This window comes from Podarcis filfolensis (genome assembly GCF_964270895.1).
Source record: "Podarcis filfolensis genome assembly, chromosome: 3".
Classification (NCBI taxonomy): Eukaryota; Metazoa; Chordata; class Lepidosauria; order Squamata; family Lacertidae; genus Podarcis; species Podarcis filfolensis.
In genome coordinates, this window is record NC_139606.1 from 84,277,231 (window position 1) to 84,296,729 (window position 19,499).

Sequence of the window (19,499 nt, forward strand, 5' to 3'; positions counted from 1 at the left end):
GTACTGGAATGAAAAATATGGAGAAATATTTTCTGTTGCTAGCCCTTTCTTGCTAAAATAGAACACTATCATTATGTAAATTTTCTTTCCCCTCTCTTCTACTTCACTTTTCATTTCACGTTCCCCCTCTTCTTTATTTTTTGGAAGTGAAAGTGTATGTGTATATCTCATTCACTCAATATCATTGTGGCCTAGTGCACAATTCCTAGCTGTGCATACCTGCTATTCTTGCTTAAATAGAGTGTTTCACTCAATTGTACAGAGCAGTTCAGAAGTGCAGCCGCTCCAAGCTGGCAGACGTGTGGCACTGATAACTGCAAAAGCATTAGGCTGTCTTGTGTCCAACTGGAAGACAAGGGTGGGTGAGGTGAACCTAGAATCCAGCCAACACTATCTCTAGGCTTCTTGTTTCTATCTTCTGCCATGTTGAACAGTTAATGAGCTTACACCTTCCTCCTCTATTCAACTCCCTCTCCAATACTTTGGGATTAGAAGTCCTCCTTTTTGCACTTAATGTCTTCCCTTGACTCTTCTGCTCTTCAGAAAGATGGCAGTGCTCGCCTGGGCCTTGTGGAGTTTCAGATTTTGTGGAACAAGATTAGGACCTGGCTGGTAAGAGAAGCAGACTTGGCTTTGTGTGTGTGTGTCTGTGTGTGTGTGTGTGTGTGTGAGAGAGAGAGAGAGAGAGAGAGAGAGAGAGAGAGAGAGAGAGAGATGTGCTCAACAGAACCTTCAGTGGGAGGAAGGGGCTTAAGGATGGCAAGGGAGTGTGTGTGGAGAAAGCAGAACCTCAGCATCATCTTCTTTCTCTATCACGACAGAATGTCTTTCGCCAGCATGACCTGGACAAGTCAGGCACTATGAGCTCTTATGAGATGCGCCTGGCTTTGGAAACATGTGGTAAGCATGGATGTTTCCAAACACTTTGGTGGTGGGTTGCTGGGGTCCTTATCGGCTGCAGACCCTGGTATTGTGACCGTGCTATGTATTCTGAGTCCATGCCAGTCTCATACAATAGCATATTTTCTAATTGCTATCCAGGGCTTTTTTTGCTGGGGAGGGCAGAATTCATTTCTCAGAATCTGAACACAGAACCGCTAAATAATGCCATCTGAGGAGGAGTGATGGTCCTTCTTCTCAGACTTCCTGTGTGGAAACAGTTCAGCCTTTAGTTTCTAGTGCCATACCCCTACTGGAAAAGCTTTGGATTTGGCAACATTCATCAGAACTGCACATGGGTAGAAAAAAATATTCTGTGACTTGAGAGAGAAAATTCTTTTCATTTTTTTAAATTCAGGAAGGACATTTGGCAACATAATTGTGGTAAATATAGGCGCAATCTTAGACCAATACAATCAACCAAAGATGGTCCTGTGCCTTATTCTCTTCACAAGCCAAGTTTCACACTCTTCCCTCCCCCCCCCCCCCCCGGGAGGGGTTATTCAATATTGAACTGTTTTTTCTGGCCTTGACTCTTATGCTGAACCTCATTAAGGCAGAGAAGGCCTCCATTTCTTTCAAGCTGGTTTAACACTCCCATTTCTACCTTTTTAGGCTTCAAACTGGACAACAAGTTGCACCAAGTGGTGGTGGCACGTTATGCTGACGAGTCACTGGGCGTGGACTTTGACAACTTTGTCTGTTGCTTAGTCAAGTTGGAGACGATGTTCAGTAAGTGGTTCTGGAGCTGGGCCTGAGAAGGGAGCCATCTCCCTGGGCAGTCTGCCCAACGGCGTGTAGGAACATGCCTTTAGGCCTGAAGTGCACACACTTGTATTTCTCTATTGGTGGCAGTTGGTTGTGTAAAACAGCTATCCCAGACAAACTATTCTTTTGGGGTGTAGGTAACAGCTACACAGCTATCACTCCTTATTAATTTCAGCTGGGTTTCTCCTTGAGAGAAAAGGGGAGGAAGTAGCTCCCTCCAGGCAGGCTGCTGCTTGTGGTAGGCCTTAGATAATATCTTAGAGGTTATCATTTTCCTCTGGTGATGGTTATATGGACTCAGAGGGGACATAACACCCCACACACTTGGCTTGTCAGTGTTTCTGCTGTAATGGACATTCTGCCAACAGTGAGGATCAATTTGAGCCCCTCTTGGCTTTTGAAGTGTGGTGGTGTTTTGCCTCAGGATGTAACGTATCCTGGTTCCTGGTATACAACAGATTCTCAGTGTACCAACTCCTTGCCAGGTTTTGAAGGGCAAGTCTCCTTTTGACAGGGTTTAGGTAGGAACATTATAAGTCAGGAGCCAAGAGCCACCTATAGCTCACTGCTCTGACTAGAAGGATATTTTAACTATGGCCAGCAGGCTGCCAACTGAATGCATCAAGAAAAATAAACAGGCAAGGAAATTTTTGAGTAGGCATTTTTAATATTCATTGTGCCTACAAGCCATTGAAGATCAGTTCAGTGCTTACTGGATTTAGCTGAGGCCCAATTCTAGGCATCCTTGGACAGGCCATTTCAGAAGTGGTGGTCTGCCTGTGGAGCTCCATCCCTAGATATGTTTGTATAGTGCCTACTTGTTTTTTTATTTAAAACATCAATTTAAAAGGATCTGGATTGCTCCAACCTTTATTTGTAAGTTTCCTTAGGGATCATCTTGATGAGATCAGATGGAACAGAAGTCTTTTCAATGACTGATCACCTTGTGTTTTCTCTTAAAACTCTGTAGGATTCTTCAATAGCTTGGATCCTGAAGGCAGTGGGAGTGCTGTGATGAACCTCGGCGAGGTAAGAAAACTGAGGCAGGACTTGAAAGGTGACAGAAAGTGCGTTCACAATATTGCAGCCCTGCTGTCCCTTTTGGAGCTCCTGTCATGCGTTAAATGTGCAGAGGGCACTTAATTGATTGCACCAAACTATTCATTGGAAAGGTTGGCCACTGAGAAACTGGAAGGGATGAGAAGGTTGACAGCAGAAGGCTAGATGGGGAGAAGTGGCAGGAATGAAGAGGAATAGCCCATGTTTTTGCCATGTTGTGTGAAGAGAACCATTGTGTTTTGGTGATGGGTTGAAAATGGATAGTAAAGGAGGAAGAGAAGATAAAGGTCCAAGGACTAGTGCCTTGTTAGTTTGATGACAAAGTGAGGGGCTAGTCTCAGACAGCTAATAAATGTAGGGAGACAGTGGAGGCAGCTCCCTGGCTGTTCCTGCTGTGTCCCTTAGCTATGCCCTTCTGCTGGAAGCCTGTTCTGCAACTCCTGATCTAGTCTATTGTCCTCAGACGTGGTGGAGGACAGTATTAAAGTAAGATTCAACTTCAATCCAGTAGAGTTCATTGGGTAGGGTACCACCTTGTCCTTTGCCTCAGGTAGCCAAATATCTTGGGCCACGCCTGAGTCAGATTGAGGTGGTACGGGGAGCAGTTTATGGTCCAGTTCTTCATCTACCTTCTGGGCCCTCACAAGTGTATTCACTCTTGCTTTCCTTCCCTCACAGTGGCTGATGTTCACAATGTGCGGCTAAAGAAGAGACAGGCGTTTGCTGAGACGACCCTCTTGGACTGGGCTGCCCCAAGTGCCTCCCTTACATCAGGCTGACTGACCTAGGATGGCCCATTATCCCTATTTCTTCCTCTTACCTCCTCATTCCCAAGCTCAGAGCCTGCTTCCATTTTCCCCCTCCATGAAACACACACAGCCGGTACCCTGTGATTTAAGCTCCCTTACATCACTTATTTAGGGGGATCAAAAAGCTCTTCTATGGGAGCTGGGCAGAGAAGGAACAGCTCTTATCCTGCTGTGAGTGTGGCTTGTGGTAACAGCAGCACTTAGGCGATCAGGGGGTAGTGAGAGAAGCGCATGGGTGCATGTTGGGCCATTGCATGCAGACATTAGTGTAGCTATACCTTTTGCCAGGAGGGGGCCTGCCTGCCTTCACAGTTATCAAAAGGAGGCAGGGGTGGGGTTGTGTTGCTTCTTCTCAAAGGTTGGCCTCTCCGTACTCACTGGCTACTGGCAATTTGGATCTTGCACAGAAATCTCGCTTGTTCTCTTGCCGCTCTGAGCATTGCAAGATCCCCTGCTCTGCTTTTCTCTAGTAAACTCGGTGGCAGGATGGAAAGGGATCTGTGTCCTTAATTTAACTCTCAAAGAGTTTTCTGCAGTGATGGCATGACCTCCAGAGCTGGTGCCAAAGGGTGGTGAAGTCAGTGATTTTCCAAGACCAATGACAGGCCCCACTCCCCACAAGTGCCACCATTCTCGCTTTGCACAGAACATCCATGGAGGTTGGAGGCACAGGAACATAGGAAACTGCCTTGGTCCATCTAGCTCAGCATTTCTACACTAACTGGCAGTGTGGCTCTCCAAGTATATTCTCACTTTTACCAGGAGATGCTGGGGATTGCACCTGACACTTTCTGCATGCAAAGCAGACACTGTCTACCACTGAACTGCAGCAGTTTGGCATTAGTGGGAGAGAGTTATCTGTTTGCACACTAGTCTCTTCAGAACTGCACTGCAGCCTCCTTGATGCTTGCATGCACACTGGTGAAAGAAGAGGGCTTTGGATAACTTCACATTTCTTCAGGTACCCAAAGCATCAGAGTTCTTGCATCGTTGGGACCCAGTACTCAGAATAAGTAATTCACGCTTTTAAAGGCCAAATTTTCAAAACGAGAAAACATCACAACTGTGGCAGTGCTTTCAATCTCATTGTTACATGTTTAGGCAAGAACCCTTTTAAAAAAGCAAAACCAAAGCATTCAAGAGTTGGGGAGGACCCCGCAGGCTGCCTCAAGTGTCACATGAACTTTATGCAGTACCCCTAACAGGTGAAAGGATCAAGAAGTTAAGAATGAGGGATTCTGGCTCCTTGCACCTGATGGGTTAGTGACAGCTGGGAGCACCTGGCCCTGCTTTCTTGTTGGATTTGTAAGCACAGGCTTGCCTAATCATTGCAAGCCTTGTGGAAGCACTCTGACAATAGTGTTAAAACTGTATAGCAAATACACAGATTAGCCTAAGCAAAGGGTGAAGTCCCTTGTTCTGAGGACCGTTCCCATGCCTGCCTCTGACTTGCTCTGTGGCCTTGGCCAAGTCCTTTTTATGTTTTTAGCTTTCTCCTTCTTCTGAGTGGAAAAATAGATACAAATTGGGGAGTGTGTTGCTCTTAGATTGCTCATTAATGCTAATGGCTACAGTGTAGTTGAATGCAGTGCTGCCTCTTTCATTCTTATACCTCTCCATCGGTTTCCTGTGGTGAGGACAAAGATCCCCACTTAATTGCAGTTCCAGCCCTCTGCAAGCCTTCCAGCCTAGCACTGTAGGCAGCCTGAGGCAGGATTGGTTTTCTACTGTGACATGTTCCCAAAATGGCTGCCTCTCTTTGGATTTACTAGTACAGAACAACTGCCAACCTTTGGTGCTACTTTAGCATGGATCAGAATCTCCACTCTCCATTAAAAACGTCATTGAGAAAAGTGGGGTGTGGTAGAGTCCTAATATAGCAAAGCTGTATGAGATGGGGAAAGGGAAGATCTTAAAAGCCACCTGAGTTATTGCTTGATACACAAACATTGCAGTTGCCTCATTTTGGTGTCAGTTGTAATACCTGATGCAAGTGGTAGGGAGGTTATTCTTTGGATTGCACCTGTAATAGGTAGCACTTGGCCCAAGCCATACCTCATGTCTGGCTCCTGAAAGGGGGTTCTGAATTTGGTGTCCTGAGCTAAACTGGGCAGATTAAGAAAATGGGAGTCTGCTTTGCATAAATTCTGTTTCTGAGGCTGAGATTTTGAGAGGGCCAGGATGCCCTAGTAAGGTCGGAGGCAAAAGCTGCAAATAAAACAAAACATGGATGTGAGGGTTTTGTGTATCCATTCTGGGCTGAGGTCAAGTACCTCTGAGAGCAGGATAGAGAGGCGTGTGCTGAAGGCATAAAGATTAGGAGCCCTACTCTGCCACCTCCATGTGCAGGCTTCTCCAAACACTGCCAATGCACTCCCAGGTTAATCTCTCCCCCATCTTTCTTTAAAATTTGCCAAAAGAAAACTGAAAATGTTCTGGCTGCCAAATTCCCATGCTGCATTCTTCACTTGTCTAGCCCTTAGTCATGCTGCTTAATACCTTCCCATTTGAGAATGTAAAATGGGAGTTTTCTGAAGGGTACATTCAAGCCAGCTTTGCACAACCCAGGCCGCTTAATAGAAAGGAGATGCTTAGGTGAGATGCAGCCAAATTTGATTTTTCAAAAAGGAACAGTAGTGAGTTCAGATTCTACAGCAGGCATCCCTAAACTCGGCCCTCCAGATGTTTTGGGACTACAACTCCCATCATCCCTAGCTAACAGGACTAGTGGTCCCAAAACATCTGGAGGGCTGCGTTTGCCTATGCCTGTTCTACAGTTCTTCCATGTACTCTCATTCTTTCCTGTCTATATCATACTCTTCACTCCCATGAGGGCATCTCCAGCTTCTGGGTCTTTTCTTGCCTCCGTTGTGAGGAACCCACATGCGGCATATCCTCCTGCCCCATCACCAGCCCAAACCTCTTCATGGCCCCTGTCTATATCCAGGCTGCTCGTGCCCTTAGTGCTTTGTTGCAGGGACCCACAACCACCTGCTGCCTTAGAATTCCTGCAGAACTTGGCTGCGATTATAACCACTTCAGCTCAGAGAGCAGAGCTGCCTCCTCAGTCTGATTTGCGACATATGTGAAATAATAAATAGATATATATATATATATCAAACTATGCATGTGTGGGTGTTGGTATGATTTTTAAAAAAAACTATTGGGGGCAAATTCACGTACTAGGAGTCATTTGAAAGGGAAGCTTTCAAACATCTGTGGAATACTTTAACACACACCATACAATGCAATATTGTATTGCCCTGCTTGCATTGCTAACCACCACCCCCCCTCTCCAAAGCCAAATCTCCCCAATTTGGTAGGCCTGGTTGGCTTCATCTCCAGTTCCCCCATCGTCTGCTGCTGCTGCTGCTGCTGCAATGGCCCAGCAGCTTTGAGAGTCCAGTTTGTCATCACACTTTAGTTTGCAGCAGCACCTGTCTGGCTAAGCAAACTGCAGCGCGACACCATTCTGACATTTTTATTATATGTATATAGAAAATGTTGATCTACACATTAACCAAGAGAAAAATAAATATATGTCTGCAGGCCAAATAGTTTTCCCTGCCTTTAGAAAACTACTACAGTGGTACCTCAGGTTAAGTACTTAATTTGTTCCGGAGGTCCGTTCTTAACCTGAAACTGTTCTTAACCTGAAGCACCACTTTAGCTAATGGGGCCTCCTGCTGCTGCCGCGCCATGGAGCCCGATTTCTGTACTTATCCTGAAGCAAAGTTCTTAACCTGAAGCGCTATTTCTGGGTTAGCGGAGTGTGTAACTTGAAGCGTATGTAACCCGAAGCGTATGTAACCTGAGGTACCACTGTATAAACTTCAGGTTTCCTTCTGTGCATTATATATTTGGGGAAGACAGGTATTTCCCAGAAATAGTTTGTGCGCAGTCCAATAGGAGCAAAATAAATAGACTTTAAAACTATTTTTGTTAAGATAGATGCAAAGCAAGTTGCATTGCAAAGCAAATATATAATAACAGCTGTAACTCCATGTTCAGATATAAGAGTTTGCCAACTGACACCTAGTATCTTGATGTCAACATGCCTTTTATTTATTTAGCAGCGTTCATAAAACAAGATAAAAAAATGTCTTAAGAGGCTTACAGAAGTGGTATAAAATATTCAGTAAAATAATAAAAAAATGCACACAAGCAGGCATTAAAAAACTGCAACAGAGGTGTGTGCCTGATACAAATAGAGAGTTCCAGAAAATTGCTGCCATGCTAAAAAAATATTTTTCATGTATGGAGTAAAAATGTGGCATATGATCAATGTCAAAGATTACAGGTGTAATCTTTACTCCTTTTGGCAGAAGAAGAGAAAAGCTACAGAGTCAAGCAAAAGGTAAAGTGGAGCAAGATTGGCTGTTTGTTTACCAGAAGGTTACTCCTCCCAGGGATTTATTTATTTTTTAGTGTTCTATAGTGTTCAATTTCTCTTGGTACTATGATTTTTATCCAGAAGCCACTAGGTGGCAGGAAAGCTCTTTCCTCAGCCCTACTGAACTCCCAGACTCCTATCTGCCAGTCCTACTGTGATCTGCAACTTTGCCAGTGGGCTGGATTCCAGCAAAGTTGTCCTGCTGGCTTAAACTCTGGAAGAAGCCTGTATTGGAGTTAATGAAGAAAGGGGTTGACTCAAGAAAGGCAGGGAAGGGCTTGCCAGGTTGGGCATCACCTCCTCCCTCTCACACCACTCACAGCCTTGAGGCCATACCATTCGGTCATCCTTCCAGCTTCTAAAAGTACCTTGAGGAGAAAGGAATGGTGTGAAGATTTTTTATTTTTTTATTTTTGCAAAGGCACTTGGCCACCTCTTGTTCTTTCCTCCTGATTTCTATAAAGCTTGGAGAGATTGCAGTGCCCTAGCCTTGTGGGCGGGTGCCCTTCTGGCCCATAGAAATCCTGTCCTTCAAGGGGATTAAGGCCCCTTGTGTTTAAGTGGTTGTACCTTGTGTTAGGACAGCTCCATGGACAGCAAATTGAGAGAAGGATTGCATCAGAGAGAGGGAGTGGCCTGCAGGCGCCAAACAAAGCCATACATATGTCCATTGCAGCTGTGCTGCCTGTATATCCAGGGTCTCTAGAGGAACACGAATGGTAGCTTGGAAGGCCACAACAGGACACACACACACAAAACCTAATGTGAGTATTGTTGGCGATATGTTAGCTCTACAATGCCATGTCCAAGTGTCTGGAAACCTATTGCCTGAAGATTCAATGCAGAAGATTTTGAGCATGTCTGGCCCAGAAAAGGGAATCCAACAGGAGATCTAGAGGAAGGACAAATCTCTCCTGCATGTTAGCAACCAAAGTGGGGGTGGTGGTGCTGTGGCGGACCTTGGTGTCTAAAATTTCAGTGGCACACTGTGTGGTGCCAAAATCTAGCACCCCACCCCACCTTTTGCCTTCCATTGGATAGTTGAGGCACCTGCTGCGGTACCCCAGAAGCTCTGTGCCCCTAGATCAGCCTGTGTGAGAGAGGGGGACTCCAGAAGTGTGGATTTCAAAAAATTGATCTGAACCTCTTGGCCTCAACTGTTGCAGTAAATGAGCTGTTAACGTTCACTTCCAAGTGGTGATTTTAATGGTAAAGAAGCTAGCACTTAATATCCTTCATCTTGGAATATTTACAAGCCCTTGTGGAGCACCAGCGGACACTTTTCTGCACTCCTTTGGCAATGGACACTGATCTCACTAGGCGGGCCCAACCCAAGAGCCCTGTGCCAAGGCTGCAACAAGAGCAGATCTTGTTCTTTTCCACCTGGCCGTTGCATCTCTGCAGCTCAGCCGTCAGGGTGCTGCTCGATGAAGGCTAGTGAGAGCACTGGGAACATGAAGAGCTTTCTCAGAAGCCTGGGGATTAGCACGGCGGGCAAGGAAGCAAGGAAAATCCAGCACTTCCGGCCTGCTGGGCTTGGGAGAGTGGACCACACACGGCACTTGCCCGTGGGCAGCCTCTGTAGAAGGCCAAAGCTCTTTCCTGTGTTTTTAGGCAAGCCGTGGCTCACAGCTGGATATAAAAAGCTTCCAGGAAAACTCCTACAAATGAAGGAGGTGGGCACTCATGTCACTCAAACCAGGGTTCTCCTGCTCTTGGCTGAAACAGATTACTCAACAACTGGTTTTCCCCACGTATATTTAACCTCCCCTCATCTGGACTCTGAGGTGAGAAATCATGGGATGGGGAAAGCAACCCTCAGGGGAAGCCATTCCCACACACTCTGAAAACAAACAAAAATGCTGTGTTGTATATTGCTTCAGGGTGCTTCACAGGAAGTGACTCATAAATGAAATAAATGCTAACAATGGCAACAAAAAGAGGGATTGCTGATTCTGTCAGAAGTCCCTTCAGATGAAGAGCAGGGCAGCTGGGATCCTAGGCCCTGAGAGGGCCCACTTAATTCCCCTGCCCCAGTCATAGCACTTGGATCTAGCCATCCTTTTACTTTGCCACCACACCCCTGAGTGTAGGGCATGATGGGAAATGTAAAGGGTGGCTGGGCACAGCCCCACCTGGTGCTCCTTAGTGCACTGCCACCACGGCCAGATCAGCCTTCCAAGGTACGCTGACAGAGGAGGCGGCCCACATGGAGCTACTTGGGCCAGTGACTCTTCAGCCCTGGAGTCAGTTCTGAGAAAGTGCTGCAGAGAGCTTCATTTGAGATAGTACAGCCTAAAGCAGCTCTCAGAGGGATCTCTAGCTGTGCAGCAGGGATGGGGCACCTCAGGCCCAGGAATAAATGCAGCCCTTCCAAAACCCTCTGTCTGGCCTCAGGACTCTCCTCAGGTCACATCCCCTCTCCCCAGCTTGCACCTCTCACTGGCCCTACTTTGTCTGTCCTGGTATTTTGAAAATTTGTTTAGTGTATTTGCCTGGCTGGAATGTGTCCTTGAATGCTATTGCTTGTCTTGATAGAGGATGGTAAGAAAGGAGTGAGTGAGTAGAGGAACTAGCCTACTGTGAAAAAGTAAGATTCTCATTCTTTCCTCCACCTGCTTTTGCCTCTGGCCTTGCCCATGACTGGCCTGAGGGTCCCAGACAATTGCTCAGAAGGGGATCTGTTCTGAGGCTGAAAATGGTTCCCAGTCTCTGCTGTACAGCAACTAATAACTCTAGGCACTTTATGAATAATGAGAAATAAGGGGATATAGAGTATGTTCACATGCCAGTATCCTGTTTCAGACCTTACAGGGTGGTGTACATGGTTCTCCTTCTCCCCATTTTATCCTCAAAACAACCCTGCAAGGTAGGTTAGGCTAAGGGACAGTGACTGTCCCCAAGGTCATCCAGTGAGCTTCATGGATTTGTGAGGATTTGAACTCTGGTTTCCCAGGTCCTAGTCCAGCACTCTAAACACTACACTGCATTGGTTTTAAAGGACAATTTTGGCACAGAGTTGAACTGGTAAATCAGAGGATGACAGGTAGGCATAATTTGAGACATGTTTGCTTGCCAGAAGTCACCTTTCAACAGCAGGACTAGCAAATGGCCCCAGTGGAAATTAACCCCAGGTAGGGGTTTAGGAGCAAGAAGGAATAGTAGGTGAATTCTAGATGGGATAACTTTGATCCTGATTGGCCAGCTCAAAGTGTTGTGTGATTATTTGCAGGCAGGGAATGGAGGCAAACTAGTTATTTACGTAGAGGTCTGTCTCCTTGGAAACAACTTTGACCTCATTCTTCTTATGCACCTTGAGCAGCTCCAGGTTTCGGACAGGCACCTCTTTAGTTCCTCACATGAAAGAGGGAGGCTGTCAAAACTCTGAAAAGGAACTTGTTTGTGGCAAAGAGCAGCTGGGGTCAGAGCACAGAAGCTCAGGAGAGAGAGGGAAAGTAGGAGATTGCAGCACAAATTTGCGAGAAACGCAGCTGACATCAGCACAGGGCTAAATACAGGCAAGCAACTTAACTTTACCATGTGGTAAGTGTTTGAGGAAACTGACTACCAGATAAATCCCTCAACCTTTCCTACACATTAGAATGCATAGCAGGGGGACAGGGAATCATGCTACCTTTTTATTAGTACATACAGCCAAGCAAAACTAGGGTAAAAAGCTTGATAAGTTGATTGTCCACATTTATGTGGAGCAATATATCTCAGGAGTCTTCAGTCCATGGAGGAACTGTGATACTGGTAAACTTGTCCTGATATTAGGACAACTTATGACATTATTGAGTCTCCCTCCCAATGTGCACACACACACACACACACACACACAGTCCCATTTACTACTAATCTCTCATAAATACTTGGCCACTACAAATAAATACAAACATACTGTATTTCAAAGATAGTAAAAAAATAGGACTGATCATGATTTTTAAGTGTGCTTATGTGCATGTGTGGGCATGCACACAGAACTCTGGATTCTGAAGAAATTCAAGTTAGAATGATGAGTTTCAACCCAACAATGTTCCAGTATTTGCAAATAAGACACTTTGAACATGTAGCACCTAAAAAATTCACTTCTTTAAATAGAGAACACATTCTTCAATCTCTACCATTGAAAGTCTTGGGATTTATTAGTGCTGAACTTTTGTTAATTTTTAAAATCACAATACTGGGAATAAGGCGGGGCATGATCTCCTTTTTCATGAACAAAATGGTCTTTGTTCAGTCGCTTGTAATACACCTAATTGTCTAATAGACCAAAATGTACTAATTGGGCAGGGGATCTTAGTAAGCCAATATCTGACAGTGAACGGAGATATACACAACAGGGCCAGGTTCAATTTACAGGGCCCATAACAAGTTGGGTCCAGAATATCTTAGGGACCACCTGATCCCCTATCCCTGATTGATCGTTGAAGTCTTTGGGGGTGTCACTGCTAGTGGTCCCCCAAAGCTTGTTATCCGGAACCGTATGGTCAATGTTGTGGGCCCAATTTTACAGAAATCCATTCCAGTGGAGATCAGACTGGCCCCATCCCTGATGAACTTCTGACTCTTACTGAAGACGACTTCTTTTATTACAGCAGGCTTTTTGACCAAGTTCTGATTTAATAGTTTAAACACATTTTTAGTTTCGTTGTATTGAGTTTCCTCTGCACCACTTAGAGATGACTGTCATTAGGCGGTACACAATTTTTTGAAATAAATAAATATACTCCATTACTCGAACCTGCTTCTTCTTCTTCTTCTTTTAGTATGAGCTTGAAATAAATGGTTTCTCTCTCCCCTCCTCCAAATTCTGTGTCACTTAATGTTATACCATGCATTCTTCCTGGCAGTTCTGATTTCCTCTTGGGCACTAACTAGTCTTCTCCATTGCCACTTCAGTCAAGCCAAGGTTCTGGCCTCTGCTACTCCTTGGAGCCAGCTGCCTTTTCTGTCCCACCATTTGTTTCCCCTCCCAAGCAACTGCTTGCATAATTCTTGAGCTTCTCCCAAGCCAGCCAGACACTTCTTAGCAAATGGAGGGGTGAGGGGAATCCACACAGCTGGTGCCCACCTGTTTATGTCAGCTGCTGCCGCCCATTGCACGCAACAGGCTCTCTGACACTCCCTCTGTGTCCATCAGATCTGGGTTCTCCCTTCTCCTCCCTATCTCACTTTCTGCAGGAATTCCAGGCTTGCTGGCACAAAAAGTCCCTTTGTAAGATTGGGCAGGGGTGGGGAGAGGCACCCAGGATGTCCCAGCTGCTGCTTCTATTCACAGGGTGGCTTCAGCTTTTGGAGTCTTCTTAACGCTTGCTGTAAAAGGATTGCGGTTGCTGAGACTAGGTGAAGAGCCAAGTGGGAAATTGCAGCAGGAATTCCAGACTGGGAGCAGCAGCAAACTAAGCTCACTTGATCACTGTGCCCTGACTACCCCTCAGACAAAAGGAGAAACTAAGTCATGCAGCCCAGATCCAATTTGTGCACTATCTTTGGTCAGGAAATGAGTGAAATTACATGGTATGAGGCCCTGCTTCTCAAGCCGTTTTAATGCTTGAAGTCATTGTGCCCATTAATGGAAATGAGTCCCTGGCAAATTGCAGGAGCCACTCCAGGTTTGGAGAAGTTGGATTTTGGCCCATCTATAAATGGCTTCTTCTACTTCAGCCTTCCTTAGCCTAGTGCCCTCCAAATGCTTTGGACTACAATTCCCATCAACTCTTGCCATTGGCCATGACAGCTAGGAGCTGTAGTCCAAAACATATGGAGGGCACACACCAGGTTGGAGAAGTCTGTCCTACATCAGCAAGCTCCTCTATAACACCCTCAGGCTGTTAGGCCTAAATCATCTTTAGTAGGTGGCAAAACTGTTCAACAAGGGCTTGCATTCCCCATGACTGCCTTCCATCCACATTGGGGGAATAATTTTTGACTTATTATCTGACTTGTGGCCCTCCAGGTAGGGCCAACTCCCATCAGCCCCAGACAGAGTTCAGAGATGATGAGCACTATACTCCAGCAACATCTGGAGTGTCATGAACTGCCGACGGTGTAGCCCAGACTGGGACACCAGGGAAAGCAGAGGATGGGGAAGGAAGTACTCACAGGGTGACAGAGGATGGCAAGGCGGTGGGGGTCAGTTCACAGGAACCAGAGCAACAGGACCCATCACCAGAGCCAGAGGAGCTTGAGGAGCCCCTGTCTCCACAAACATGGCAGGCTCTGAGGTGTAGGAGCAGTGGGAGGGGTGCTCCAGGAGGCTGAGGCAGGCAAGGGCCCACAGCCCAGCTCCCTGTGATTCCTCAGCTGGAGTAAGCTTGGAGCAGGTGCCCATGTTGATGGACCTTGACTTGCATGCTCCTGGACTTCTTTGGGACTTTAGACTTGTGGATTGATCCCTGGTCTTTGAATGTTGGACTTGACATACTGAGGTAGGATAGGGGTTCAGGACATGGAGGGCCATAGGTTACCCATCTCTGTTTTTGACATGGTTGCTCATTGCCTCTAGAAAACTTTTTTTCTTGGTGCCCGAAAGGCTTCCCCATCCCCATTCTTGAAAAGAGACACTAAACCAAAAACTCATCTCTTTGTAAAAACCTTTATTTGCTTTCCTTCCTTAATATTCATGCCAAAACAGCAAATACACTTACTGACTATAACACCTTCAGGTTAGAGCTAGTCATTGACCAGATGGTTTTCTAATTATCTGACCAAAGTCCAAGAAGCTATTCTGTGCTGTTTAGTCAGCTCCTTCTTATCCTTCATTTGGCACACATGAGCAATGTATGTAAGCTAACTGAGCAAAGCAAATTGCAATTTTTGTGCTGAAAAACTTCCACCCTGAAATGACACTAATTAATCGCTTTTTGCGAAGCAGTACTAACTTGTGCAATGATTCTGCTATCCCCACCCCAGTTGTGCATATTTTCACCTCCTTTATCTGTACCATATCACACAGTCCCTCCAAATCTTCTGATGCTTTTCTGCCCGTGAGGATGAGTGAAAACATATTTCTCTCCCTTCTGCCGCACAACACCTCAAATGGCTTGAAGTTGAAAGCAGAGGAGACTGGGAGAAGAAGCTTTCTATGCAGCCTCCTGCCCAATACATTACTAGTCAAATGATCAATATTTTGCTAAGCATATTAAGGTAATGCTAACCCAACTCATGTCAAGGTAATTTCATGTCAGTGTCAGAGAACTCATGGAACTAGATTGTCAGAAGAGATCCAAAATGCACATCTTGCCCGAAGAGTAACCTCTACAGAATCCATTGTTTGTTGATGATGTTGCATTTCTAACTGCTTGGATCAAGTTTATCTGTAAGCTACTTTGGAAGCCATTTTTTTGGCTGAAGCATAGTATAGTTACATATGAAACAAACCCCATTCAGAAAACCCTATTCTATTAGGCTTCCACAATTCAATTGCAAAAGCCAACATTTGATGAGGAAATACTTGTCTGAATGCTGCAACCATTGTTTCCTGTTCCGTTCCATGTTTTCTTGCTAGCTTCCTCCACAGTTTAGCCCAGCAGCAGCTATCTGTCAGCTTCAATTTGAATGTGCTTTTAACTATATTAAAGAGATTGCAGCTTCATCTCTTTTGATACAACAAATGTTAAAAAATGATTTGCAAATGGACAGCTTTGAAGAGACGCTTCATATGGACGTATGCGGAATGAGGGGGTAGCAAATAAAGGGGCAAGTAGGCCCTAAGCCTAAGGACACCAGCCTGGCATGCAAGTTTATAAGGTAGTCTGGGAAGAAAGAAGGAGTGAGCCATTTCCGGCTGTGATGAGCATGTTAAGTCTGAGCCCACAGAATCTTGGGAAGACAAGATGGAAGACAGCTGGCCTAACCCACCTGCCTCAAACAACTGATGTTCCAGAACTGGCAAAGTTATCAGACAATTAGTTCTTATTTCCCCAAGTTATTTATAGTCCCTTAAGAATGAATGGGCCATATTGTCCCTTCTCAGGAACCAGTGGAGGGTTTAGCCTGCCATACTTCTCTTACCTCAACCACAGAACTACGTATGTCAGCCATGCAGCTGCTTTCAACAGGCTTCTCCTCTCAGAAGGGGAGATTTTGATACTTCCTGGAGCCAACAACATATACAGCTGTCTTTTCAGGGCTTAGCTTAGGAGCTGTAAAACTGGTGTGAAGACCACAACAAAGGTTGCTTGCTGCATTTGCCAACAAAGGTTTTGTCCCTGAGAGAGTTTTGCCTTCATGGTATGTGTTGTCCACACTGGACTGGACTCCCTGTCTTGAGCAATAATTCCCAAAGAAATAGAAAACAGTATATGCCTTTGATGAATTCCAGGCCATGCCACAAAGCCCAGAATAACCTCCTTGCTGCAGCCATATTTCCGTGCCAATCTATCCTCCAAGATCTACAGCAGACTAAATGAGGGTGCTTTGGCACATGGGATTTGTTTAGTGCTAAGATGTTCTCGTGCTGTGCATCTGAAACACAAAGACCACAGTCAATTTGTTCAAATATTGTACAAAACTACGTTGTCCATTAGGTAAAATTGCAGCTAAGATTAGGGCAGGGGAACTGGCTACTTAGCAAAAGACATTGGTCATGCTGTTGTAAAAGCATTGTACCTGACTTCTCAGCCTGTATTTATGATCCAGTCTGCAGTGTGTCAAACTTCTTGGAGTGATTCTTATCAAGGTCTCCTCATTAATCTTGGAGCTGACACTGCTGTCTGCCTCCCATTCCTTTTCTTTCAGCAAATAAATCTTTCCACATCATTCATGTGTCTGTCTGCAAATGCAGTGATGCCATGGCGCCAAAATCACCATTTGGCTCCCCTCCATTCTCTCCTCCCATTCCTTTACTCTCTTTACCCCATCTCATGCAAGGCTCTACCTCTAGATTTGACCTCGGAGCACTTCCTTTGGGCTCTTTGAAGGAATGATCTCATGTAAAAATAAAAATAAAAAGGTTAATTGCAAATTGTCCCGGGTCTATAGTGTAAAAGCTTGTCACACACTGTCTCAAGTGCCCCTATCAAAAATCTTTTTGGCACAATGAAGGCTGATTTCCCACTAAATATAATTTTTAATATGTTAAGTCTGGCTTTTAGTTGATGGCTGATGAATTTACATAATGGATTGCCTCAGTTAAGATGCCTTTCAGATAAATTTACGTATTTCAAAGGTTTCTTTGGGGAACCTGAAGGAAGATGGATACTATCTTTTATCTGTAAACTACTGCTTATCATTTGATGGAAAGGTCATCTTTATCATTTCTCTTTCTTTAGCAAACTGGGGAATATGCTCTGTTAGCTACTCCCCACTACAGTAGCACACAAGAGAAAAAGTAAAATGTTTATTTTAGAGCATTTACATAAGGCTTTTCTTTTAAAAATCACAAAGCTGCGTACAGCATAATGTAAAAAATGCAATAAAACTAACACTTATACAATAATAGTTGTAAAACTGATGCAAACAGATAAAGAACAAACTGGTATCAACTGCCAGCAAAGGCTTGGGATGATGATGAAGATGATGATATTTATATGCTGCCCATCTAACTGGTTGCCCCAGCCACTCTGGGTGGCTTCTAGCATAGGATAAAAACCCAACTATGTATCATATATAAAAAACTTCCCACTATAGGGCTGCCTTCAGATGTCTTCTAAAAGTCGTGTAGTTGTTTATTTCCTTGACATCTAATGGGAGGACATTCCACAGGGTGGGTGCCACTACCAAGAAGGCCTTCTGCTTGGTTCCCTGTAACTTCACTTAAAGGTAAAGGTAAAAGTACCCCTGACCATTAGGTCCAGTTGTGGATGACTCTGGGGTTGCGACGTTCATCTCGCTCTATAGGCTGAGGGAGCCAGCATTTGTCTGCAGACAGCTTCCGGGTCATGTGGCCAGCATGACTAAGCTGCTTCTGGCGAACCAGAGCAGCACTCGGAAACACCATTTACCTTCCTGCCAGAGCGGTACCTATTTATCTACTTGCACTTGGCATGCTTTCGAACTGCTAGGTGGGCAGGAGCTGGGACCGAACAATGGGAGCTCACCCCATCGCGGGGTTTCGAACTGCCTACCTTCTGATCGGCAGAAGCTCAGACTAGATGGTCCCTTCCAACTCTATAATTCTATGATTCTTTCAAATACTTTCTTTCATCTCTCCTCAATCTTCCAGCATTCAGCTTCATTAGATGTCATGAGCTCTACCATTACGAGAGAGGGAGAAAAACGTTTCTTTATCCACTTTCTCAGTGCCACTTGCTTTTTTATCCTGCTGCTTTTAATTATTGTTTTATTGTTGTAGTGCATGTATATCAAGCTTTGTGATTTTAAGCATTTTGGAAACAACCTGGAATCTCTGATGAAGGGTGAGATGGAAGTTGTTTAATGCATACAGGGGGGAAAATGGAGACAGCTCAATAGTATTCCCTTGCTTGTTGTCATTAGCGTGTGCTGAATTTTGAAGTTCTAAAAATGTCAGTATTTTAGATGTTGTGTGGTAATAAATATTTACAGAAACAAATGGGTGACATCTCGTGAAATGGTACTTTCTGGGATGTCAGAAAATGTATAATTTCAATATAAACACAGAAGGCTTTTGCCATGGTATGTGTATTTGACTTCTGTAGACATATTGGTGCCTGAGGCAAATCACAATATGGCGCTCCCCACACCACATCGGGGAGCAAGGGGAGGAATACACCAGCAGCTCCTCTTATTCTCCAAAGGCTGCTGCAATGCCGGATTTACGTATAAGACAAACAAGCTATAGCTAAGGGCTCTCTTGGGGGCCCCCCAAAAAATTAAAGGGAAAAAACCTGGATGCACATTTCCAAAATATAAGGAGAAAAAAATAAAACCTACATACAGCAACAGTGTTTTGTGTTGTGTAGGCTCCTATGATATACATATTTTGTTATGTGCAAATGGCTTTAGTTACCTGTTAGGTCCATAAATTACCATATAGCATATATTCAACACAAAAAACAGCGACAATTTGTCTGAGGCAGTCACCTCACCTTGCCTCATGGGTGGGTTGGTCCTGACTAATATAACACAGAAGTGGCCTGTTTGGCTTGCTCACTGTCATGTTTAGAGTAAGAATTATTTGTGTGCCATAGATTTCAGTTTCTTTATTCAAAAAAATCAGATTAATTCAATATTCTCAGGTGGGGGAAAAAGTATAAAGCAAGCAGAGCTAAACTAAGCAAATATGAACACTGAGGGTTGTTGCTTCTTAATATAATACATCTCTGACATCTTTCCCTAAACATTTTTCCTCTAGGCTAAGCACACCTTTCTCCTTCAACTTTTTCTTACGTGTTTTTCTTTCTAGATGTTTCATCATCTCTGTAGTTCACCTTCAAACCATTCCAATTTGTCAGTTGCCTTCTGCATTGTTAAATGAGGTTATTTGCGGCAGTCCCTGCATACTTCTGCGCAATCCAGCTGCTGTTAAACCTCCTTATGTTTGTGAATTGCATTCTTCGTTTCTATGTTTCACAATTTGCATTAGTTCTTGTAGAACAGCACTTGTT

At 44.7% G+C, this 19,499-nt stretch overlaps 1 protein-coding gene across 5 annotated transcripts in view; it reads left to right on the forward strand.

The window, feature by feature from the left end:
• Window positions 1–6,688, forward strand: part of CAPN11 (calpain 11) — a 32,907-nt gene extending 26,219 nt beyond the window's left edge. For all 5 annotated transcript variants that reach the window (XM_083606197.1, XM_083606198.1, XM_083606200.1 and 2 more), the window contains 5 exons: window positions 544–612; window positions 822–900; window positions 1,555–1,671; window positions 2,678–2,736; window positions 3,445–6,688. In XM_083606197.1, the coding sequence (XP_083462323.1) occupies window positions 544–612; window positions 822–900; window positions 1,555–1,671; window positions 2,678–2,736; window positions 3,445–3,471 (351 nt within the window). In that variant the 3' untranslated portion in view covers window positions 3,472–6,688. The remainder of the gene's footprint in view (window positions 1–543; window positions 613–821; window positions 901–1,554; window positions 1,672–2,677; window positions 2,737–3,444) is intronic.
• Window positions 6,689–19,499: the final 12,811 nt, after the last annotated feature.